General features: G+C 43.1%; 1 protein-coding gene across 2 annotated transcripts in view; it reads right to left on the reverse strand.

The window, feature by feature from the left end:
* Window positions 1-3,758: 3,758 nt before the first annotated feature.
* Window positions 3,759-26,366, reverse strand: part of LOC106635989 (uncharacterized) — a 49,780-nt gene continuing 27,172 nt past the window's right edge. Inside the window, exons 2-6 of one of the 2 annotated variants that reach the window (XM_014348202.2) lie at window positions 23,032-23,391; window positions 17,855-17,981; window positions 16,967-17,151; window positions 15,972-16,085; window positions 3,759-3,859 (exon numbers count right to left, since the gene is read on the reverse strand). In XM_014348202.2, the coding sequence (XP_014203688.1) occupies window positions 3,780-3,859; window positions 15,972-16,085; window positions 16,967-17,151; window positions 17,855-17,981; window positions 23,032-23,391 (866 nt within the window). In that variant the 3' untranslated portion in view covers window positions 3,759-3,779. The remainder of the gene's footprint in view (window positions 3,860-15,971; window positions 16,086-16,966; window positions 17,152-17,854; window positions 17,982-23,031; window positions 23,392-26,366) is intronic. The other variant, XM_089589642.1, reaches the window with a different exon arrangement.

The following is a 26,366-nucleotide window of genomic DNA, read 5'->3' on the forward strand; positions in this document are numbered from 1 at the left end:
ACATCATCAGGCCCGGCACTGTTCACTTGCGCGGGACAATAACGAGCACACGCACGACGGGCTGTAGTGTTAACCTTTCGTCGAGAATCGATTCTTCAAAATCTACCCGTCACTCCAACGCAATTCTCCAACCAACGCGCAACAAGACCAAGGATCGAGCAATACGTGGATGTCAATTTTGTTATTTCTATCATCGTACGATGGGCCACTCGATCGACACTTGCAAATAAAAAAACCAAAACTCGCGTTGCTCGAACAAGAGAGAAATAGCTGGTACGCTCTGGCGAGAGTTGGTATACGTCGAACCGAACGAACGAAAGAGCTCGAGGGGGCTCGTGTCCCCTGACTCGGTCGCGCGTACACTGACCGACTGACGGGTTAACCTCGAGCGTGAGGCACCCCCCCCTCCTCCATGAAAACCCTCGGTCCACCCCTCCCTCAATTGTCCTCGCTCGCAGGGCTTGCGCACGCACCTGCTTTCGGAGCTTTTCTATCGCCGCCACCACCGCAGTACCTACACTACGGCACACGTGTGTATACGTGTACGGATAGTGGGGTTGCGCCCGTCGGTTAACTCTCCCTTTCCGCCCAATTGGTATTGGTGGAGCAGAGCTTTGTTAAGCCGCGCAGGCAATTTTTAAACTTTGGGTCTCATTAGACTTGTCCAATAGAAGGGGGTGGTGTTGCATTTTCGTGAGCTCGGGTAAGCTCGATTCCGTACGTCGAAGGGTTAAAGTAGTTATCTGTTTATAACAAAAAAAGTGTCCGCACGAAATAACTCTCAACCTATAGAGGATTATGAATACTGTGACCAATCTCGTGTGCATTGGTCATCTGCTAAGGGCGTATCTGATACTATTTGTTGAGTACGTTTCAAATTGAATATCATGCAAGGACACAAGTAAAAGTACATAAATGAGCATATTCATCAGAGCCTTTTTTTTTTTTCTTTTTAACTATCCTTACGTACATTTTTCTTCTCCCTTTTCACTTAACCTTATCGCTTTATCTTCTCCAACGAGTTCTGCGGTTAGTCCTGACCACCTAGGGAAGAAAAACTTTTCCACGCGCGGGGAAATAACAATGGTCGGGAGCAGCCATGAATCTTGGCAAACACGTTTGAGATGACGACGCGCTTTGTTGTATTCTACAGTCATTATTTAATGGACAATTGTACCTTTGACCTACATCCGTGGATCATGCAGGTTCATACTTACTCTGAACCTCTCCAACGTTAAAAAGGACAGGCTCGAAGGTATCGATGGATTCCTCCTGAGCTCCGTGTGACATAATCCCTACGTACAATATGAACAAAGTTTTCAGCTGTCGGCAGTTGGATTGCAGGAGAGCATACGAGAGTCAACGATTGATCCAACAGTGGGAGCAAAATAAGCGTGGCTTTTTTTTTTCTCTTCATCTGATTACTTTATCAAGCACTTTCGAGAACATTGTTGCCGCAAAGCATCGAGGGAAAAGGAAAAAATGTGTGCCGCAAAACTTTGACATGCGAAAAATAAATAAAAAAAAAAAAAAAAAAAAAAAAAGAGTTGCCATCGTGTCGCGAGCACGCAAGCTTATATTTACCGGTGAAAAAGTTGGCTAAACAAAAGTTTTTGTCTCGTCGGAGATCTAAATGGTCGGTGGAATGGAGTCGCGCTGCCGCCCTTTTCGCCTCCTGCTCATGAGTACACGAGAGAAAATGACAAGGGAAAAAGGGAAACCGCGAGGGATTACGAGTTACCCCAGTGGCTCGCCTATCTGCGCTCGTAAAATGTGAAATAACGCTGTCGCTCTTACGAGCGCTCGAGGCGAGTGTCGATTTCACGGAACGAGCGGCCATTGTCGAATTTACGGCATGGAAGAAGCGAGGCTGTGGGTGTGTGTATGTGTACCGTGTGATGCATCGGCTTTTTCGAGATATCGAGAAAAAATTTATGACGAATTTCGTTGCAAGAACTTACTGTGCTTCGATGGACTGTACAAGTAATTTTGTCTGGAATAAAAAGAAAAAAAAATTGCAAGGAGAAAATACAAAGGGAGGCGAGGGGTGACTCATTGAAACAGACTTAATGATGAGTTTTCTTTTTATTTTCTTTTTATTTAAAAGAAAAACGAAACGCTTTTCACGTAACATATCGATACGTTTGGTTGTTTCCTAACACGTCAATATAAATAGCAATAATAATAATAATAATAATAATAATAATAATAATAATAATAATAATAATAACATGATTTCTCTAAACGTCTTAGTTATTTGACATTTCACATAATTAACAGTATCTTTTGCCCCTCACGTCAACTTTACTTCAACATTGGTATTTTCTAAGGCTGAAAAAATAATGACATAACTCGATTTAGTGTAGGTATATATTTTTTTTGTACAGAATAATCATTATCATTATATTTACACGAGCTCTCTCACTTTTTTGTTATTATTGTATAAATAATCATTATTTATTCGCACAAGTTAGGGTTTTTCGGTATAAGTCAACGACAATTTATATTATACATGTACACGTGAATGCAGTGATGATATCGACGTTTTATTTGGTATTATTTTTATGATTAGTTGCTAGACTAGGTTTATTACTCACGATTGCTTTGATGACCTATACGTGCTCGAATTTTTCTTTTTTACATCCGCAATATGACGAAGATGAAATTAACACGTATACAAAGAATTGTATCGCACTGGATTTCTACGTTTGTTGTACATTGACGTGAAGATTACATTGTAAAATTGCTTTAATTGACATCCAGTTTATCAAGTACTTCTTGATGATTACACATATATATCAAATTACCATTTGTCTTATTTTACATCCATTTCTGTTGTAGATAATAGAAATTTATGTACACATGTTGACTGGAAAAATTTTTATCGCAGAATTTCGACCGTAAATGTGCAAAAATTGTGCGCTTTAAGTATATATTATGTACAGTACACCTGCATAATATATATGTATGGAACATATTTATTAATATATTGTTATTATGTAATTAAAGTTCTGATTCAATATTGATATTTTCACAGGCTCCATTATAATTTGTAGTGTAAATATATTTAATTGCCTCGTTGTTGCATGAACTATTGAAATATCTTCACTTATGGACGTTACGGATAAGAAGAGGCAAAATAAAACGAAATCATAGGGAGAAATCGTTTACTCAAAAAAAAAAAAAAAAAAAAAAAATTATTTGGATGTCGAATTTTTCGCTATAAAACTATCTCTTGTTGCATGAAATACTGAATATTGAGCGGAAACAATTACTCGATAAAATGTTGATTGTGAAATCACACTCCCCTAACGTAATCGTCGATTTATCATTTATATTCTCTGAACCTTTGTTAACAGAACTCTGGCGCCTTTTATATTATGTACAGCTTAATTTCATACATTTGCGTTCGCGAACTAGTCGCGAATCATCTCTTTGGCGTGAAACAGTCACGTGAGACTGATATGCATCGCTGGTAGTTTTTTTTCGTAGCTGATCCACATCCGATTCTTTGGCTGAAAAAAGTCACTGTAACATACGTAAAAAAAAAAAAAATGTTTAAAATATTCATATCATTTAGTTGTATGCAAATTTATTCACGATTACATATTCTCGTGCATGTATTAATGATCGGCTGATGCCTCAGAATATCTGTCGTTAAAAAAATCTTTGGAAAATTTTTACATACAAATCGATAAGTAAATAGTGAGCCAGTGATTTACTTTTTTCATTTATGAATATTTAATATTTACCTTCGTCTGGATCTTTGGAAAGAGGCTTCAGTGGGCGAGATAGACAAAGCCGGACACGCTCATCAGTATAACGAGTAAGCTCGTCCTGACCCGGTCACCCGAATTTCCTGAAACATCAGAGAGCAAAATTTCAATTGATTTTTTGGCATCCATTATCAAGTAAATGTTTATGATGAGTATTGAGTAACTGGATACGTGGAATACCTATTACACATTGACTTGTGTAACTCGTTTCAAGAAGTTTGAAAAAAAAAAAAAAAAAAAAAAAAAACGCGAAATTGATCAGAACTCGTGTGAATAGTTAAGAAAAAAAAAAAAAAAAAAAAAAGCAAGCAGTTACAGCACCATAGCGGCTGAAAAAAGGAGCTATTTGCGAGTCGATGGGAACAGGGAGCCGAGCAAGATGTCGAAGGAAGGGTAATCTCCGGCAGTGCCTACTTGGCAGGGAAATAAGCCACCCGTTCGACTAGTTACCGTCGGCTGTGCGCCATCTGTAAATCTATTGGTTGTAGATCGGTTTATCGATCCCAGCGCGCAATCGGAAACCCTTTGAACCTACAAACAGCCAACTAACTGCGAGTCGAATCGACAATTCCGTTTTTTTCCCGTTGCTGATTAGACGTCGAAATCACTACTAAAAAAAAAAGGTAATCGATGCGCGAGTAGTACGTATACATACTCGGCAAAAAAAATCCCAATGCGTAGTACACAAGGTACATGTACTCCGACAGGAAAAGAGGTGTGGTTAACCGTCTTTATTTTTCATTTTATTTCCATGCACTTCCTCTTACGTTTCGAGCATGTGGGCCCAAGCCTGGCGCCCGATTCATTATTTTTGGATGTGCTGAACCCTGCAAGTATCCACTATGTACAAAAACATTTTCTCAAGCCCTCCACCTTTCGCAGGATTAATGGCCGAATAATCCAACCTCTTTTCGAGACGCAATCACAGCGACAGATAAAATACAACAGAGTCAGCCATTGATGTACGTTCAAGTTCAGGGGGCGAAGATATAATACTATGTTGAGGCAGGTCACGTGCCGTGTGGTAAATAATTTTACGAAACGAGAGATAGACTTTTGGAGGGAGAAAAGCGCGACGTGCACCATAATATAATAGGGCTGAGAGAGCACATCGGCAGCGAGTCGAGGGGGTCGATTTGGCGCCCATTACGAGTAACCCTTCGCCTTTCTCGGGTGTGCGCACCCTCTCGTGTATTTTCTTCGCTGCCAGTCTGGTGTATTTTTGCATGCTCCACTCGCGCCTTTTCGATGAAACGCGAGTCCGCGTACCTATACATACTTCCTCCGCTTCAGCCGAGGAATTTCAAACGCCCCCTCCTCCCCTCGCGCCGTTCAGGCATATATAGATGCTTCCGCGATGTCTTTCCGCCGTAAAATATACAGCACTCGTAAGAGCGCGCGCGGCTTTCTCTCCCTCGGCGAATCGATCGACGACTGTTCTGGGCCCCCTATGGCGAATTCCAGCGGTGAAAAATTTACGGGGCAGAGAGTGAGTTCGTGTGGCGCATCGCAGAGAGTCAGCCGGCTGTATTATGCAAGCGCGCGGAGTCGCGATTTTTTCCTTTTTTTTTTTTTGTTCGCGAGCGTACACCTGCTTGGGCTTGGCCCTCGTGGCATATCGACTATACGTAACTCCGTCGTGCATATATATATACTCATAGGCAAGTGTAATATGTATGTACACCACGAGCTCTCTTCCGACAAATTTATCAGACTCGCCATGCGATCGCTTCCGATGTTGCGTGTATGTATATACATACACACCGTTTTATATACTAGGGGTTGCGCGGCGTGATTTATTAAGTTTGCCTACACCGCGATATTCGTCGTGAATTATTTTCATTAACGAATACTGCATCCTGATATGGATTTCCATTGATTGAACCCGCAACGATATCCCGCGGTAAACGAGCAATGAAAATTTCAGGCCAAGCGCGAGTTATGATCGGCAATCACTTTTCGAGTACCATAGTCTATATATGTAGCGCAGCGATAAATATATATGCACGCACGTATCGGGTGTACGCCTATAGGTATACACATAGGTCCCGAGAGTCGGGGTGGCTGTCGAGATGCACTTAACCAAGGTGACATTTAAAATTTCAGAAGCTTCGGTAGACGCCTCCGCTGGCAATCCACTCTGCACGGCGGCGCGCCCTTCTCCTCCCTCGGCGCACCTGCTTCGCGTTAACCAGCCCAACCGGTGCCTATACACACACGTACGTGTATATATACACATACCTAGAAGGCGAACCAACGTTGTGTGAGGGTAGAACTGGAGGAGAATGGGAATAAAGAGGGACGGCTGCTGCCACGACGAGAGAAAGGTGGCGTGGAAGGAAGAGCAGGGACAAAAAGAGAGCGAACAAGGGAAATGCGTTTCTTGGGAATCGGGGGTGGGTGTGTATATGCATACAGTGTGGGGGGGGCACCTGCGTACACAAGCGGCTCCGTACGGCCCGGCGATTGAGATGGATAGCTATGCGGGATAGCTCTATTTCACACTGGATACATAACTCGATCCTCCCGTAGCTCCTGCCGCGAGTTCACCGAGTTCCGCTATAAATGGATAAATCTAGTTTCCTCGGGTCAACATTAATTCCGATCGGCGCGCGCTACACCCGTAAACACGCGTCTCCTCCGGGGGGGCTATGGGTCCTCCCACACCCGCACTTTTTTCCCCGTCCATCCTTCCCCTCGGTTTCTTTTGGGAGCACCAGTCGACGGTTCCTCCCTTATCTATCTATTTGTGCTTCTTTCGCATTTTTCCTTGGACGCGCGTGTATACGCGTACGCTTGCCTCCTGTCTAGGGAATTGGCTTCGGAAATGCGTTATTTACCGATAAGCATTACCCGACCCTGGCACCAACGACAATTGCCTCTATTTCACCGCGTCCTTTGGGCTCCTCCCTGTTTCGGTTTTGCGTGCGAATCCTCTTTCCTCCCTGAATAAGACGTTGCGAGGAAAAATAAGACAATTATCAATCGGGCGCATACCAAAACCATGCATAGTTCAAATAAATATTCCTCAAACCCAAACTCAATTTAAGAGTAAAAGGGTTTTTTTTTTTTTTTTTTTTTTTTAAATTTAGACTCAATTCAATAGACAATATTTTTGATTATATACGTATCAGTGACCTCACAAGAGCACTTGTCAACTGCAGTATATACTTATAGCGTTATCTTTTGATCGTCTCAGCATTGATATTCTTAGTTTCTGTCAAGATCCATTATTATGTTTAACAACTAGGCCATAGCAGCGGTGTACCGATGTATTAACAATAGCGAAGTAGCGCTTCCGTGCGACCTGAAGGAGGATATTCCAAAATATAAAAGAGGGAAACGTCAGGAATACTCCATCTCGGCCCTGGATCATACGTACGCAATTTCTCGCACATATAGTATATATATATATATATATATATATATCACATATAGACCACACGTACACAGGGAGCTCATTCCTTCCTTCCTGCATCCATCTCAATATTATTATAGTATATCACTCGGGCCCATTTTTCTCTGCACCTTTGCTTCCTTTCTCCTTCCGCGTGTCTGTTTTTCTGGCCATCCTTTCTCAAGAACTGCGATTCTCCATCTCTTCTCCCTCCGTTTTTCACCCTTCTATCTTTCTCCCTCAATTTCCGGTTCCCCCGTACTCCTAAAGAGCCGCGACGGCGTCAGGGGGCCCTCTCTACACACAGGTACTCACACGCGTATACGTACGACCGCAGGAAGCGACTACGAAGAGCCACGACGCTATCAACAAAAGATAGGCGGGCAGGGCAAAGTCTCGCGAGGAACAACCCACTTCCCCCAAGGGATACCACCCCCCCCCCACCGAGAGACACTTTTTCACTTCCCCTCCTTCCTTTTCCTACATATTTTTTTTTTATTTTTTTTTTTATTTTTTATCTCGGACATCGAAGAGGCCATACACGACCGACATAATATGATGCGCGTGTGCTCCTGTGACTCCCTCGTACACATACGTATACACATCTACGCCCTGAGATTTCTCATTTCGTACTTTAGTACCACACAGTCTGCGTTGTTGTTATACCCATCCGAGCTGTTCTACCCTTACCAAAGTAACCCCCAGGCTATTTTTTTTTCTTCTTCTTCTTGTATCGCATCTACTGTATTATACAATCGATACCTCCGGCAATAATGGAGCCAGCGGGTGCCAAGGGGGAAAAATGATAATGAGATTGCAGGAGACATCGGATACATATATATATATATATATACACGCATCGCGAAAGGGAAGGAGCTCGTTTCGAATAAACTAGGTGGGGGTGGAAGGGAGCACGGCACAGTAAGCTCTTTCGGATCTGAACTCGAAGAATCGTGTACGACGAGCTCTCTATATACACAATATTTATTTACTTTTGTCACGGGGGCGACGCACAGTGTTGATGTAATACACGTGTGAATCATTTTTCTTTTCTTTGTTTCGATTTTCTTAACTTTGCGCGGACACGAAGAACATTATTTCAGGGATCCATCATCTTCTACCAACAGAGGGCTGAAGTTTATGTGGACGTGGCTATTTTTTTTTTTTTTTTTTTTTTTTTCTTGGGTTAGTCGAGGTATCTTTGAACGGTTCAAGTGTACTTTGGTCGGATGCAAATATTATGCGGTCTTTTGAATTCTAACCCTGCACCAGTCCACTGTGTATGCATGTGAGCCTATGCAACCATGCTATATTGCAGTAAAAGAGCCCGCGTGCATTTATGGGAGGAGATAAATGCGCTACAGTACCCACAGGTATGTATTAATTACACGGACCGATTGCTCATCCTCCTCTGACTTGGTAAACTGACGAAATCGGGGTCTTCCGATTCAAATGCTTAATCGACGGTCATTGTATTGTTGAGCTTCAAAAACGCTGAAAATAACTACCCCCGTTGAAAGTTTATCTGTACCCACAATCAAATCACAAACAGTAAAAAACGGCAAAGAAATTAAAAAAAAAAAGGCTGGTCACACGGTGGAGCCACCAACTTGGTAAAAGCTAGTTGCAGGAAAAAACTGTATTCGTATTAGCTCCCACGTCGAATCCCTGGGCAAACGATCCCCTCATTCTTCTTAATACACGTGTACGTAAACTTCCAGCGATTGGCCCCATACACGCGGGGCCGCTCGCACTGGGCGATTGCATTTTTCACCAGGAAAGAGCAAAGAGAGAGAGAGAGAGAGAGAGACTTGGCTCACCCAAGTTGCCTATCAATAGCTCTGTGCGAGGACAGATACCGAATACACCTACGGAGTGCCTGTGGGATCGGGGGTGGGGGAGTAGCTAAAGCTGAAAGGATCGGCGGACCGGCCTCGGTCAATTTCGCTGGTGGCAGTCGAGGTGGCTTTCAAAAGCCGACCAACCAGTCATTTTTCAGGATATCGAGGTATTAAGCCGGGAAATCGAGAGCCAGTGGCCACCTCCCCTGCAACGACGCGCACGACTACGTAGGTATACACATACATACCTGTGTGGGTAATAACGAATAGAGCTAAAAAAGAGCGATGGATGTACGGCTAAGCCCGGCTTTCTATAGTCACTGAGAGCTGGAAAAATCGGCGCTCTCTTATCAATGGCACGGAGAGTCGCAATTTGTGGTACGTTATTCAGGCCAACGGTTGACGAGTACACGTATATACATGTGATCTCACGAGTTTTTATGAACACGCTTGTACCCAATATGATATTATGTACTGCACACTTGTCATCGCTCTTACAAATCAATCAGTTACATTCTTGGTGATGAAACAAAAAAAAATCTTTTCAAGCCTTTTTTAGCCATGTTCGATCAGTACTAGGGTAGGTACGAGGCCCTTGGAGACGATTAATGTATACCCGTAAAAATTTACAGAAGCGCGAATGAACCGAGCGGTTTCAAGCGAGTTCCAATACGCGCGATGGTTGAACAGTTTCAGGGTGAAATGTATATTGGATTTGGTAAAAGAGTCTCGGCAAGGAAGAGAAGCATTTAATACGGTTTTCCTCTAATCGGAGCGCGGTGCCGCTTTTTCGCGCCAACGGAGGCGTTAAATTGAATTCCGTCCATCCAGTAGCAGCTGCAGGTAGCATCAAGCTGCGATACACCGAGAGGCGCCTACATATACATAGGTATGCAAGTACGCGCGTATACCACTCCTTTTTCTCTCTTGCTCACTTTGTGGATCCGGACTACGTGGTGCTGGCAAGCTATTTCGCACGAGCGCACACCAGCAGCAGGGAATTTAATAGAAAAGGGCCCCAGATACATTTCCCGCGACTCTTGACTCTGCGTTTCCCCTTTCCCCTTGAATTTTCATCAGCTACGGCAGCACGAGTCAGACAATGGTACGTGCCCACACGCGCCTCCGGCTACGCTTGGATCTCTTAGGGTTGGCTACGATTGCAATTAATTACTTGAAAAGCTCCAAGCTTGTGCGAAAACGTGCCCGATAAGGCCATTGTATCCTTGAGCCTCGGTGTTTTTGACTTTGACGCAGTTCTGTTCTACTGCACTTATCGGAGATGCGATCCTGTCGCTGCTCGCTTCGCTAGCTCGGTCGAGTACCGGATGGAAGAACGGAACGAATATCCGACATGCGTACCGTTAAATTACAAAATTAGTCGAGGCATGTAGCCGTTGAGCTTCAACGATGGTTATAATAGTACTCGAGACGGTACGAGCGATCCTCTGGTGAATAAAATAAAATTTGTACCTTTACTTACTTCGAGCGCTTTTTGCTTCCCTCGCCCGCCACTTGGTCGACTTTTAGAGTGAGGAGATATTTATCAAAAGTATATAAAAAAAAAAAAAAAAAAAATAAGGAGAGAGAAAATGTGTGACGAGTCGAGGAGTTGTTGTTTTTGTTGAAAGAGTGCAGGAGCTCGGGGCGTATGAATTACAACTGAAAAAGCTTGCGCCATCAGTTGTAGAAGTTGGGGACGTGAAAAATACAGTGGAGGCGACGCGGCCCCATACAGTGAGGATGAGGGGTGGAGCCGCGTTATTCGAGTAGGATATTTTTTCCCACTAATGCAACATCGGCCCAGTAACGCGTACATAAGGGCAAAAATTTACCTGTATGTTTCAACAAAGTCTTCGCGTCATAATCCATTTTTCAGTGCTGAGGCATGAATATGTTGCATGTTCTTGCGTATAGGTGGATATTTATTTCGTAAAAAAGTGGAGCGAACGAAAAGGAGTTTGTTAATTTCCAGGGAAACATCGGTACCTTTTTACAGTAGATTTGATGTTTTTAACTATACCACGGTAGAGTAAACACTACCTGAGTATACAAAGAATACCCGCGAGTCGAGAAAAAATTTGTTTTTTCACCCTTTACTTTAAATATTTACACCCGCGTGCAAAAACACTCTTCGATGATTAAACATACCGTACGAAGGGAGTTAATGAAAAATTATCCAGCGCAGTGCACCAACAACAGTGATGAAAAAAAAAAAAAAAAAAGAAAGTGGAGAGCAAAAAAAGAAAATTCACCCAAAATGATCATTTGCAATTCACGCGAGAAATAGCTGCAGCGGTAACAGTAACACGATGTAGGAAAATATGCTGAAACTGTGGGGCTGATAGTAACTGCGGTCGCAAAAGCGCGCTCAGCCAATTTATTCCATACGCGCGTCGAGCATTGCGTACAAATTCATTTTATCAACAAACGTAAGCCGTACTACACTTGAAGGGGCGTACATACCGAATGTGACTACAATATTATACGTCTAATTTTGCTCTACGTTCCTCCTCGTTTTCCTTTTCTTCTCCTCCCCGCATAAATGCATCCACGTTTTTGAGCTCATGGAGGTGCGTATATAATTTTGCAAAGCACAGAATAACAAAGAGAAGAAGGCTTTCTCTGTGATGCGTAAAATGTAAGTATATATATTGGTGTTGGTGCCACGTGGTACATTTTAACGATTTTGGGAATATGACATCTGTAAATGTTTTACTGCCATGTGGATCTCTATGCTTTTGTTTTGACAAACAAACTTACTTCATGGCCAGTCCGTCTGAATGACCTTAATTTCTCGCTTCTATAACAAATGTACTCCGTACTTCGAACGTAGCATCGTGTACTTTGCCTTTGACTGTCATATTTCTGTGCGCTCACGTGTATCCATTTATGTACGTTGTGCCATGTGTACCTTCCTCGAGTGATTAAGGTGTGTCAATAATAAGAGAAGTGGGTTACACGTGCACAAGACGTCATCGTCACTCGCAGGTATAAAGTCACGCTCTGCTCAAGTGGATCGACTCAACTGGCTGACGCGTGCATGACCTTTACTACTGCGACATTGAGAGGCTATGGCTTTGAGAAACAAAGAACCACGCAAGTGCAAGCCAACGATTATCAACGATTTATTGGTTGCCTCTCATTAGCCACATGTTTCGATGAAAAAAAACCTACTAAAAAAAGTAATGCAAAGTAATTCAGGTAATTGTAGATCAACGAGTTAAGGTATAAAGAAAAAGTTTATAGAAAAAGCAAAAAAAAAAAAAAATGTGTATAAGAATTTCAAACGTGCTTGCGGAGATTACACGTGCAGTCTCCTATTCTACGTACTAATGAGCGCATACGCGTTTGTACGTACGAGAGAAAGAGAGAGAGAGAGAGAGAGAATAAGAAAGGTAGAAAATTGTCTTGCCACGGCTTTTACGGAGTTAAAGAACTTTTCTTGGGCTCACGTACCCCAGTTCAGAAAAATCTCATTTCCAGCTCATGTACCACCCAATGAACACAGTATCCTTTTGTTCAACTAGTTTTCCAACTCGTTTTTGGACCTCAAATGTGTATTTTCTTTTCCCAGTTGTTCAATTATTTATTATTGGTTTTCATTTTACAAAAAAACCCTTGCATGAATATCTACTCACGCGTCAGTGGTTCGACCATTGTCTTGGGCCTACGGTTAAATTTCTACTCTCCATGTACGTTTACATTGAAATAGCGAGACACCTTGTAACTAATCTTACCCTCTTTGCCTATCAAATCCTCCCCCCCCCCCCCACCCACCTCCCACTCGTTTTCCTTATTGAGTTACAAGCAAAGTTTTACCCGTGAAGAGGGTACCCAAGGCACACAGGGACGTCGCTTCCGGCTAATAAACTCGTGTCTAATATTCACCAAGAATATTACATGCACGCATGTACGCGCTCGCAGCAGAGCCTGTAGTATAGGGTCGCAAAATTAATAAAGCGAGGAGCGGAAGAAACTTGAACCGAAGGGAGAAACAGACAGTATAGGAGGGGGCCTGGCTGTACGAAACGTCGTCGCGAGACATAAACGCACCTGGTCTGTGGCGTTAGTACGCTAGGCTAATAAATAGCCAAAGTTTAGGGGTAATAATAACACCACCCCCACCCCCCACCTCCCTTCATCTTCTTCTTCTCCTTTACACTGCATTTGCTCCTTTTGCACAAGACTCCCCAGTATTCCGGTATTCCCGTAACAGACCGTCTAAAGGGGGGAGGAGGACGACTCGGGGGATCAAGAAAACAGAAGCAAATTGCAACCCTGCGTCTGTCACAGCCGCGTTTCACATTCTTCTTTTTGCGCTTCCGATGCAGGGGGAACTTTGTCGGCGACGCGCAAACGAGCACCTGCTCGCGATTTCACGCACTGAAGGAAAAACATCTTAGTCGACAGTTACAGTGAAAACACTGCACCAACATCTGTTTGAAGACGTTTAGGGCACTATAAAGAAGTTATCGGGGTACAACGAGTCCCTCCTTTTTTTTTTCTAAAAAGTACGACCCACCGCGTTGTGTAAAACTGCACTTTGGCACGTGGAACAACTGGAAATGCCCGCGAGCCGTGGCCGTCTGGGACCGGGTTTTGATGACACTCCAGTTGACATGTGCACGCTTTAATACGTCACTTTTCGTGGCTCTACATCGATGCTACGCACATGTACGAGCCAAAAGAATCAATGTCTCAACGTTCGGGGAAAACTATGTAGGTGCTCTCGGCAATGTTACTTTCGGAGCGCATTGATCGAAAAATTGCCGATGGAGAACTCTGTGCCCAGACCACGTTCGTCGACTAAACGTCGCATTCAATAACAATGAAAATAAATTCGATTTCTTCGCTCCCGTTCGGAGGCCAAATGAAAAGAGGACGGGTGTGGGCGTCGGAGCTCATTTTTCCTTAATTATTTAATGGGCAGTCCACCGCTCGCCAATCCCAACCAAACGAGAACGAAAGAAAGAGAGCATTGGAGGAAAGTGCCGGGGGAATAACAGTCACCGGGACAGCTAACGATGACAAAAGCGGGACGAGCGTTCTTTTTGGCTAGCAGCTAACTACAAAGTACGTCTGGAGTCATTTTTTTTTTTTTTTTTTTTTTCTTCCCATTTTTTCTTTGTCACGGAGAAAAAAGAAGGGCTAACTCAGTAATGTCACTATACCCCCTTTGGACACCCCGAAAATAAGGCAGATCCAAACGCGTACTTGATATTGCAATCGAGCAGTATACGAATAAGGGCCATGGGGCGTACACACAACAGCCACGAGAGCGCGTCGTGGCATCGATTTTCCGTCAATGGCAGGCTACACGGGCCCAAGCCTCACAAGTTCGGATATGATGAGCCATATCGTAGCGCGATTCTTCGTGTCGCATTCGTAACTTCCCACTCCCCGGCACAGACGAGTGCAAGCTGATTCCACTGTGTGTGCTTACGTGCGCAATACACGCCATTCGCGTCAAGTTCCACGATGGGATTCCGGAGAGCTAATGCGCGCGTGTCCTTCGATTGGCATTGCCATCATCCCGTAGCCCATTGTCTCGCGCGACTGCCGGAGTTACCTGCTCTGCCCGTGACGTTAAATTTGCGGGTTCGAGCTCGGTTTGTCCGGTAAAGGAAAAAAATACGCGTGTAACTGTAACAAGTGGAAATTAATTCGGGGGTGGGGGTGAACGGTTTGTTTGGCTGTAGCTTGAAATGGATGCTCGAGTCCAAATAATCCAGCCAGAGGCTCATTCTATTATTTTTGAAAAACAACCTGTCGCGCAAGTTTGGTTCAGTTGCTCAATATACACATGTCGTAAAATCTCCAGAGATAAAGTTTGATTGGGTCTCCCGAACACCGGGCATTGGAATTATAGATTTTGCAGAGGTTCGCAGGTGTCGACCGACGTTCAAGCACAGCAGCACACAAAGCATCGCGAGCAATTTTCAAGCGTGGCTGCAGCGTTGTTAGTTGAAAAATCGCAGCGCAGGAGCAAGCAAGCGAAGGTATAATGCCACCGAGTTGCGCTTTGATTCTCGGATTTTTTAAACGAAAGCTCAACGTCCGGAAGCACGTGTAATGAAGGTGAAAAGTCGAAAAATGATCATCTAAGCTGATTGTCTCCTGGAACTTGTAATTTTGGTCAATAATGACGCTCGGATGTGCAAAGCTAGAAGGAATGCAACCCTCGAGGGTCACAGAGAAAGGTGGTGGAAGGGGGAGCATCTTAGAAGTAATGGGTGCGTTTTCGCTCAGTTTTCGCTTAAAGCGAGCCAGCTCCTCCTTCCTCGTTTTTGTTTTTTGGCATTCTTCCGTGCACGGTGATTTGCGAGGCAAGGGGATTTTAAGATCAAGGGAGCAAGCGATTTTGGCCGGCGGGTAGCGAAGAAGCGACTTTGCCAATTGGAATTCTTTGCATAGCCGTGTCGGCAAGTTTTCGCCTCCGGTTTCTTTCGACAGGCCTCAGGAAATTGAGGTCGAAATGGCCCGTCAGATAGGAAGGTTGGTGGTCTCGGATATGGTGTCCGGGTGGCGCGATGCTGGCAACAGTGGTGATTCTCGTGAAACGATAAGCCAACAGCAAGAAGCGAAAAAACCAACTACTTGCGTAAATTTTACGGTTCGAGTACTGTGTGGATGTGTATTGTGACGTCATGAATCGAAAAAAAACTGTCTTAACGTTGGGACTGGAAAGATGCAGTACGACAGCAATTATGATGCTATTTGCTCCAAGCAAGTCTTGAAAAATGTTAGATAATCGGATACAATCGTATGATGAGCCAATTTTTTTTCTGATTCCCAGGCGTCGACTAATAATCGATAAAGTGCGTGTAAAGTGTGTGTCGTAGTAAAAATGAATGGTTGTGCAGTCGAGGACAGGATATTTGATATCAATGGTCAAAGAGTACATTGGAAGGTGGGGTAAGTTTGTCTGTGTCATGTGATAACTGGTAGTCTTACCGCCACCACTGCTAGCGTCGGCTTGTGAATTGTCAAGTGCCTGGATCTCCATTTTTCGCAGCAGCTTTGTCGTACCGCCGGCAGTGATTGCGATAGCCGTGGTAGTAGGCCTTCCTGCGTAAACAAAACACGACATACCGCGTCCATCAAGTATAAGCGTGTACACACACTCGTGCAAAAAGCCAAAGTAATGTTAAGGCTGATAAACGTGTTTTGCGCAGGTTATGGAAAAAGAAAAAAAATGCATTGTTTGGGATGATTTTGCTTAAAATTAAAATTATCACGAGTACTTAATGATGAATGAACTGATATATGATTAAAGAAATTTTTCAAATAATATAAAACACGTTTTAAACACAATTAACTGTCTATCATTGTCTTGGAAAAGATTTTTAGATGATAAGCAATTCAAATCTTCAAAGCACATTTTCCAGCCGGTGCTGCTATTGAGAACGAAAAATTCATACTGAATGCAAATAGCAGTTCGGGCTTATCTATTTAAAAAGCATCAAATAAACATCACATGGTAAAGAACGAGTATTATTCATGTATATTAATCAATTATTCACTAAAGTTTCAACTGCGATTGCATCCGTCAATTTTCACATTTATGAGACTAATGCAGTATTCATAGCCCCGATAAATTATTAAAAAATTTTAATGGTTATTAGATCACGTAAAAATTTCACGGCACTCGCACCCATTAGATTAATATTTCAGTAATAATACAAATAAGCATCAGCAGCGACGTATAACATTCAGCTCAGAGTTACGAATACGTGAATATTTTACATGAATTACTCAGTTGAAATTTGGCTGCAGTACAACGATACGCAACAGCGGAAAAATGAACGGACCACGGTAATTCAAATGAAAACATGCAGCATAAAATTGCATATTTTCATTGCATATGGCAATGAGAAATAACTTCTAACCACTGAAAGAATAAAAAAAAAAAAAAAAAAAAGATAGGGACGCGAGAGCTCTCGACAAACCTGGTGGAATATAGACAATTTTCTTGGTCACATTGTAGCTCACGCTCGGGATTCCCAGCATACAGTTGATGACCACCGAATCGGGGAGTTCTGTGTTGTCTAGTGTGAGGTACGACACGATGTTGTAATGGCCGTCTTCGGTTTCCGTGATTATCGGCCTCGGCGACTGCAGCTTCGACATACCCCTGAAAACACCAGCAATGTACAACCGTCACACAACTGAGCCACATTAACGAAAGAACAGCCGGCTATCCTCGATAAATCGACCAACTCGCGGAATTAAATAGCACCCGCCAAACTGTACGAGTAGCTATGGTTTCCCCGAACGGTGGGTCTTGCACTAATAACCGGAGTAGTTGAAGCTGTACACATCAGCAACTTTGTTCATAAACATCGGCTCTTTGCAGCTTCTGGATGTACTTACACCAACGGTACGGCATCGCACGTGGGCATAAAATACTTAGTTTCGAGTGCGCAGGGCCTCGTATACGCGTAGTAGCCCGTTGATTATCGCTCGGAAGCTCGGAAAAGTTGAGACGAACCATAGCTGCGTAATTGCCTCAAGTGCTGCTAACGCGAATTTCCGAGCTACGTGCACCGGATCCTTTTTAGTCTAAAAACTCCACTTAGCAAGCGATGCTACCCTCTTCTATCGGGTGCTTTAATGAACTTGTGGACGGTGTGACAGTGAAAATGAAATTTTCGGCTTACCCCTCGGCTCTATCTCTTTTCACGACACGTAATAAAGGCAGATGGAGAGTTTCAACCCAACTCGAGTTAAATGACCCATTAACATGATAGCAAGCGTTTTGATTCGGTTCTTACGGACAATCGATTCGAGTAGGCACAACTGTTGTATCGATGCTCACGTCGATTTTTAATACTTACTCGACGCTGATATCGAGGGTTGGCTTGGGATACAGTCCAACCGCCTGGCAGGTCACTTCAACGCTGTCGTCTCCGTTCTGACCCATTTTTCTGTGCCACAGTTTGAATTCGTCCTCTCGGCCGGTAGCTATAATAAATAACAAAACGTTTGGCGTAAAGGGCTGAGGATTAAATTTTTAGCTCTAGTTTATCGATTGATATGTAAAATGTTTTGTAAGTAGTAATAATCAAATACTGTCAGACGCTAAATTTAATCAAGTTTTTTTTATCAAAGTACACGTGCAATCCACTTCTTTAAAGTGTAAATAGTAATTATCAATTAAATAGCGTGGCACAAAATCAAATCCAATTTGATAATCAATTGATTATGGCCACACAAAGTAATCAAAACCTTATCTTCAACGATACGTTTATCTGCAAGTAGTAAGAATCTAGTATAGTCAGACACAACATTTACTAATTTTTTTTTAAACAGGACGCATTATGTCAACTGCTTCGATCTACAAGCAGTAATAATCGAATGTTGCGAGACTCTGAATAAAATTTAATTTAATTATCAAAGCCTACTGAACCGTACTACTGATTAGTAAGTAAGTAGCAGCAATAAATTATGGTCAGACAAAAAATCAGTTTCGATAATCAGACCTCATCTCATCAAATAACTTCTTTAATCTGTTACTAGTCTCAACTACTGCTTCAATATAAGTAGTAATAACTATTTGTGGTCAGGCACAATATAAAATTTTCTTTTATCAGAAAATTTTTCATCTATAAGTAGTAACAATCAAATCAGGTTCATAATGGAATTAATTTCGATGATCGGAATACTTCTCAACTACTTATTCTATTATCAAGTGGTAACAATCAAACATATGATAAGACATAAAATTAAAAATTCTATCATCAGAATTTATTGATGACAACTACTTCCATGTGTAAAATAAGTAGTAACAATAAAATACCTTCAGACACAAAATCAGAACCTATACTTATCTGTAAGTAGAGAAAATAAATTATAGTCAGACATGTGATAGAATTTCGTTATCACTTCAGCAATCAATTAAGGTCAGCCACAAAATGGAATTCATTCGGTATCTAAGAGTATCAAAGAGTATCTAAAAAATATCTATGACAGGAAAGACAGGTTTGGACTCAGCTTTTCTTTTTTGCCTATCTCAAACAGCTACATTTGTAAGTCATGTATGCAGGTAACTCTTTCATGTAAAATTTTATGTTTAAAAGACCTAAAGGGTGAAATGAGCAAAAGCCAGCTCTTTGAAGAGACATTTTTTTATTCTGATATAAAACCTACTTTTAAACTATTGCTTTGATACACGTAGTAACAATCAATCTTGGTCAGACACATTATGAAAGTTCTTTCGATTATCAAAACTTATATGGCAACTACTTCGGAATTGTAGTTGTAAGTGGTGCAATCAATTATGGTAAGACCCCGAAGTTGAACCATTTTAATAATAAGAACCTACTCTTTATATTTTTGTTCTGTCAGCAAGTAGTAATAATGGAACATGGTCAGACACCCATTCAAAAAAATTAATTACGATTATCAGAATTGACTGAGACTGCTGTTTTGATGCGTAAGTAGTAAAAATTAATTATGGTCAGACACAGGATAAAATAATTATTTGCCAGAATTTACTCATCTTTAAATTGTAACAGTTAAGTATAGTCAGAAATACAATAGAATCAACATTTTTACTACTACAGTAATAGCGTTGCGGTGTAATAACCAGTGTGCTCATTTACATTTTATTTGTTTGGTTTTTTTTTTAATTTTCTTTCGGCATACTTACATTAATCCTGAAAGAGCTCATCACTCTCTAGAATAAGCTTTTTTAAATTAAGAGTACTATTAGAAATATGAGTACGACAACCAACTTGACAAGAACATTTTAAGAGATTGAAACCAAGAGAAACTCATTCACACGCTGCTGACTATGCACGCCTCAATAAAAACAATTTTGTCCACGCTTTTGGGTATGTACGTATACATGAATGCCAAAGGGCAAGAAGAAGCCATTCTAATTTTTCAAGTAAAAAAGCATTCGCACATCAATTTTGGGAGCAGAAAATAGTTACCTTGGGAAGTGTATCGTTTTGAAAACGTTTTCATGACAGAGTCAAATGACATTTTTATTTCTTCGAGCCAAATAATGAGAAGCTTTTTGCAATCGAACAAAAAAAATTCCAAAAGAATAAACTCAATTAACGCTTCCTCATTTTGCTAAAGTGATACTGAGGTTTGAATAATTAATTGAAAATTACTGTACTATTCTCAAGATTCGGTAGGGCTCTGAGACTCCCTTTGGCGAACTACCATCGCTATGATAGATCAAGGCATGGATAAGTATCCTCACAACACAGGTGGCGACGATGCATAAATTTAAGAACGAATGAATTGCAGAGTTCATCTAAAACCAACACTTCCACGGTGTACAAGTATAGACGCGACGTCGGGCAAACTTTCCCAAAACACGAGACACACGTATATAAATATATGTGTATGTATATATATGTATATATATACGCCTTGTGCTGAGGAAGAGATGGGGAGCGAGTGTTTGCCCGAGTAGCCCAAACAGAGCCAACGGGATGAGAGGATGCCAACGTATCTATACGTATACACTTTGAGCAAAGTATACGGAGCTCCATGTACGCAGGTAGGTATATGCAGAGCTCGGAGAAACAGCAGCTGCGGTTTGCGGTGGCGGCTTTGGAAGCTCCACGTTTACGCTCAGGGAGTTCCCTTTACCTGAGCGCGGAGTTACTCTATAGCCGAGCCTGACCCCGTTAGGAGACTGGATTTTCTCGCAAAACACCTATACACGCGTGCGTTTATATACATACATACTTACACGAAGGTACGCTCGTAGCTTTACAAAGACGCGCGCGTGTGTGCACAGCTGGCGGGGGATTGCCGGCACAACGCCCGCTCGAGTTTGCTCATTCCACGTTCATTTCATTTCCCCTTCCCGTCCGATTGTGTACCCTTGCAATTGCGCGTGTTTAGCTTTTGCGCTTCGCGTTCCGTTTGACGGGCGCGTTGGATTACTCTCATCAATTTTCGTCAGCAACGCGCCAGCTGCCACGGCTTTTAACGAGCCCGAGTTGGAGGACTCGCTCCTGCGGTTCCAAGATAAAGGGGGTTGAAAAGAAACGGGGCCTGGGGATGAGGAAAGCGCGAAAAGCGCGGCGCAGATTTTGCCAAATGGAAGGAAAGAAGGAAAAAAGCCGCGTGATGTAGAAAAACAGCCGGCATTACAGAGGGAGACCGGCGAAGGGAATAATACATGGACGGGAGTCGCGGCGCGTCCCTCTCCTGCGAATTCACAAAGAGACTATTAGTAAGCCCCCCTCCCGGTCCCGGGCTCTTTCATTCCATTCTATCGCGCTTCGTGGCCGTACATTTGTGGCGAATGGCTCGCGTGTAGCAGAAGGAAAAGGGGAAAAAAAGAAGGGAGGAGGAAGGAGTGAAAAAGAAACTTTATATCGAGTCGAGTTGACGCGCCTGACGAGCTTAAAAACGAGATAAATCGAACAGAGAAGGAAAAAAAATATATATATATGTATATGAAAGGGTGTTCGACGAAGACGCGTTTTTTCGGTATACAGGTCTGCTCATTCTGTTCGATCGTTCGGCGTTTCGCGACAATTTCCAAAGTGCCTCCTTGTCTCCGAATGCGACCTAGTTTTTTTTTTTTTTTTTCCCCTCTGAAGATTTTTTTTTTTTTCATCATTTCTACAGGTGCCGTTAAGACGAGGCGTGCCCGTCAATGCAGTGAAAATAAGAAGAACGAGCTCAGTTGAAAAATTTGTCGATTTTTCATACCAAAGCAAAGTAACCATTCACAATTGTGTACCAATCGGCTTTTTACCGGCTCGATAGAATATCATAGTGAAACGCGCACGATCGAAATCAGTGGGACAAAAGGCTCCTCGTGACAAGCATATTTTTCCAACACAGACGTGATTATCCGTCCCTTCGTTAACTAATTAATCACCAAGCTCACCCTTCCCCATCCACCTCGTTGGCTTTGAACTCCATTGTTCTCGCTCGGCTTTTCAAACGGCACGACTATTCGTGAAGTGTTCATTATTTTCATCAACCGTAATTGGATGAAGGGAAATAAAAGAATTAGTCAGTCTCTCGGTGTTTTTTTGCCCTTTTGTCCGCAACCGTTCAACCGCATAATCAATCAGACGAGCGAACATTGGTTAAAAAAATAACCACGACCCAATGGTGCATTAGCGAAAAAATTTGCGATGAAGAAATAAAAATGTGCTCAAACACACTGACGCTCCTGTCGAAGCCCTCCTATGTTCACGGGGAGGCACGACAACGCTGCAATTGTAATGCGCGCTCTGGATGCACGTTACGTCGTCCCACTCCACTGCTATTCTCCCCTTTCCCCATTCCGTGTCCCGCAACTTTCTGCCCATCGCAGCTTCATTAACGATCGAGGCACACATTTGCCAGAACAGCGAAAACGCATAGCCAACTGGGCAGTGACTCGGGTAATTGCCAGCCACTGTCTCGCTTCCTCGATGCTTCCACCGATGCGCGTCGAAGCTGAATTATTTGCGAGTTATCAATAAAGTATAGTGGACAGGCGCGTGCTCCCCAAGCCAATCGGCAAATTTTTGTCACCCTCGTTGACCGGTTTTTACCGCTGCCCCTGGGAAAATGGATTGTAAGCAAATGCGTGCCCGTACACCGGTGGTTTCAGTCGTTCCATTAAAGTTATGTTCCGCGTTATGTTTTTCACGGCACATTTATATGTGTAGGCGTACGGTTGACCAAAATAACATTGAAAAATACAAAAACCAACGGGAACAGTAAAACATGAACGTCATCAGAACGACTCTTTGGAACAATTTTCAATAAAACATGGTAAAATCAGATTATAATTGTTACTACTTTCATCTGGCTATCAACTTTTTATTGCAGCAGCATAAAAATATACTCGCCACTGCAAAATTTCTTTTAAAATTGCCTGACTATCCCCCAACACCTAATTTAACCTTATAAAAATGTATCTAGTCTTGAAATTGTAACTTGCACGCACAGCCCCTTGTCTTTACAAGACAATCTTTTGGAATCTCTCTTATGGGTGGAATATATATATTTCGTGTCGCTAGATATCGTGTGTACTTACAATAAACGGTCATGGGCATATTGGCCGATATCTCGTCCTGGAAGGTGGATATGAGGCAAGTATAGTTGCCCGTGAGATCAATGTCAGGCTGCGTGAGCTTCATGGCTCGGTACATCTTGTTGGGATCGTTGCTGGCCTTGTAATGGAGGTCGATGTACTTGGAGGCCGGTTCTATGGCCTGAGCTGCTGTGCCGTAGATCCATTGGTAAACTAGGTCGAATGTGTTGAAGTACCACTTGACCACTAGGCCCTTTGTTGACGTGTTCTGGAACTCGTAGTCGCAATCCAGGATTACGTAATCCTCGCCAGCTCTCACCGATGCTGGGATTTCGGTCTTTCTCATGATCAACTGCTCCGAGACTGCAAAAACAAGAATTTTTTTTTTTCCGATACCACTCATTACATTGATTAATTGGCATAAAAAATCAGTGGGAAAAAAATCCCTAATTTATAACGTCATGGAGTAATGATCATCACCCGTGACAACCATAAAAGTGTAAACAAGTAGAAAAAAAAAAAAAAAAAAAACTATGGGGTGTCGGAGTCTCGCTTTTGCCAAGCTCGTTTACCCCACGAATTATTGAAGAATAGCTCGGCACGACGCTGTCATAGCTTTCACCACCCGAATCTACCGACTCATTTTCGTCGCCGTCGTCGCCGCCGCCGCTGGTAATGGCAAAACGTCTTAATCGCCGTATAACACCGCCCGGTCGCCTACCCCCCCTAACTTGCAGAATTTATCGTCGAACCCAGTCTGCCGTTCTTCCTACGTGTATACGTATATAAACCCTCTACTTACGTAATGCCTCGACGCCCCCAGAGAGCCAGGAGGGACACGTGCAGCTTACGTGCGAATAAATTACAACGCGACTCTTGGCATTTTCGTATAACCCATCAGCGAAGGAGTAGCAGTGCAAGTGGTGGTGGTGGTGGTGGTGGTGGTGGTAAGGAGGGGGCGATTCAATAAAAGTTAAGAGGCTTCCTTGCACGCCCTCGAACTTTACCTTCCATTAAACACTTTCCGTCCTCGCTTGTACTCGCTCTCTTTTGTCCGTATTTGCAAACAGTTTGCCAGACGCCACCCCGACCGGCCCCTCTAAATAGCTTTGGCTGCTGCACGCGCCAAGTAATGACAATTCGATTAACCCCAGCCTCCCTTACCCTTCGTTCTCCGCAATTTTGCTTCCTCCTTTCCCTCTTTCTCTCCCTTTGGCTTGTACATTCCTGTATTGTTTATGTATCAGTTTCTTGGCTGCCGCGCCTGGATTTCGCCTCACGTGGATGTAGATATTGTACTTAAAAAAACTTGCCGTTACTCAGATCTTATCATCCTTCATTACGGTACTGGTCATATAGTTACAACATCATGAAAAAAAAACTAATATTAATACTCTACTTTTTGCGTTTCCCACAATATCGTTTATTATTTCTCCAACAGAGTCACTTTTCGCTACAATCCACTAACTGTGCCGCAAAGTTAAATTAACGCCCGAACGGGGTAAATCTGCAGTATACATGGTATACGATGCAGACAAAACTTTTCCAGCATGACTCGGACACAAACATTAAAACGACCACAATATCTCGAGTGATTGTGAGGAAATTAACTCGACGACAATACCGAGTATGTCTCATCCTTTTTTTTTTTTTTTTTTTTTTGCTTCCAAACGGGGGCAGCGTCCTCCTGAGATCGAGCAAAACCACACTGACGTACACATATATTCTCGGATTTATCATTCGTGAAATTTTCAAAGCAGTATAGGTATAACCAAACACGGCAGTACTTCACGTATATACAGTTGGTCGTACCAGCGGAAAATGACAAACGTTGTATACAGCCACACACACAAAGATGTCGGGAAAGTCATTCGTGTGCGAAGGATTATTTCGAATGGCCAGAGTGGGTGTAACACATTGCGCGGCCGTTATGCCCCGGACGGATATGGGGACGTGTACACAACCTCCTGCCCATGAATACGCACGGAGCGACCGGATGTAGGAGCAAAAAGACTCGGCTGCATGGACACCACCTTCGCTCCCCCAGCCTGATATTTTGCCCTCTGCGAGCGTGTGTCGCTCTGATGAACGTTGTACAGGGTGGATTGATTTGTTCGAATAGATTGTTTTGTTACCACGAGCCGAGCGATGGTTCGAATGTATACGCGTCGCTGTATTTTTTTGAAATAAAAATGAACAAACAAAAAAGGAAAAGAACAAAAAAAAACATGGAAATACCGAGGGCAGATTATCGGCGGGAGGGCTTTTAGAGGAATCATATTCAGGAAGTAGCTGCAGTCGGCACGCGATTTTTCATAACTGGTGAAAGGTCGCGGAACATCAGCAAGCCTCGAGCAAGTAATTCGATTGAAAGTTCCAAGTCGACGATGATACAGTGGGGGGTTGAATCGTGGCATGCGATACATCTTACTGATTGCTCGATGACTCGCCGTCATCACTTGAAAGTAGTAAAGTATAATGAGTGTAATTATCTCCTGAACATGTATACGTATATGCAGCGTATTCGGTAATTTACTTGACGTTAGATTGGATTTAAGACGTGGAGGGTTTGTAAGGACTCACTCGACAAGTTCCACTTGACGCGATACTCGAGTGCCAACGAATAATCGATAATTTATCGCGTGTATCGAACGCCCCGATCGCGACAGCCCAGGATTGTCCAGAAAACCTCTCGGAATAATCTTCCCGTTGAATAATTTGTCGCGGCGCATTAGCCGCAATCGATCAAGCTCGCGAGCTCGCAACGATAAACCTATACAAACTTTCACCCCCGATACCTTGGCTAATCTCTCTCCCTTCCGATTGGCCGAGCCGTCTCCTCGCGCGAACCAAGAAGCAAATAACCGCACGGGGCAATAGCTCTAATAGGTGGCACGACTAAAATATTGCACCGCCACTCGCTACTTCTCCTACAAAAAGAGCCTTTTGTATAGCGTGCTGTCCCCATGCGCTACTTGTATATGGGTGCACACGTGTTTGAGTGCACCACAGAGAGAAAAAGAGAGACGGGTTGTGTGTACCGCACGGTGCGATTAGCACCGACCGAGGCGTCGGTCCTGATTAAGTTGGCCAAGCATGCAAATCGGGATCCCTGGCCTGCACCTTCGTGTATACCCACCTTACCGGTATACATATATATACTACAGTTATGTGTGTGTGTGTACGTATGTTGTATTACACCATAGAGTCGAGAGCGTCATGCGATCGAGTAGAATCGCGCGTTTAGATAAAGCCATGCTTGCACCAGGAGCAGCTTTTATTTAACCGATGGCGAGTTACCACGCACGCGTGTCCCAAGCGCGTTCTTAATTCTACAC

This window comes from Copidosoma floridanum, unplaced genomic scaffold (genome assembly GCF_036245765.1).
Source record: "Copidosoma floridanum isolate Cflo_tuat_1 unplaced genomic scaffold, Cflo_Japanese_pri ptg000009l, whole genome shotgun sequence".
Lineage (NCBI taxonomy): Eukaryota > Metazoa > Arthropoda > Insecta > Hymenoptera > Encyrtidae > Copidosoma > Copidosoma floridanum.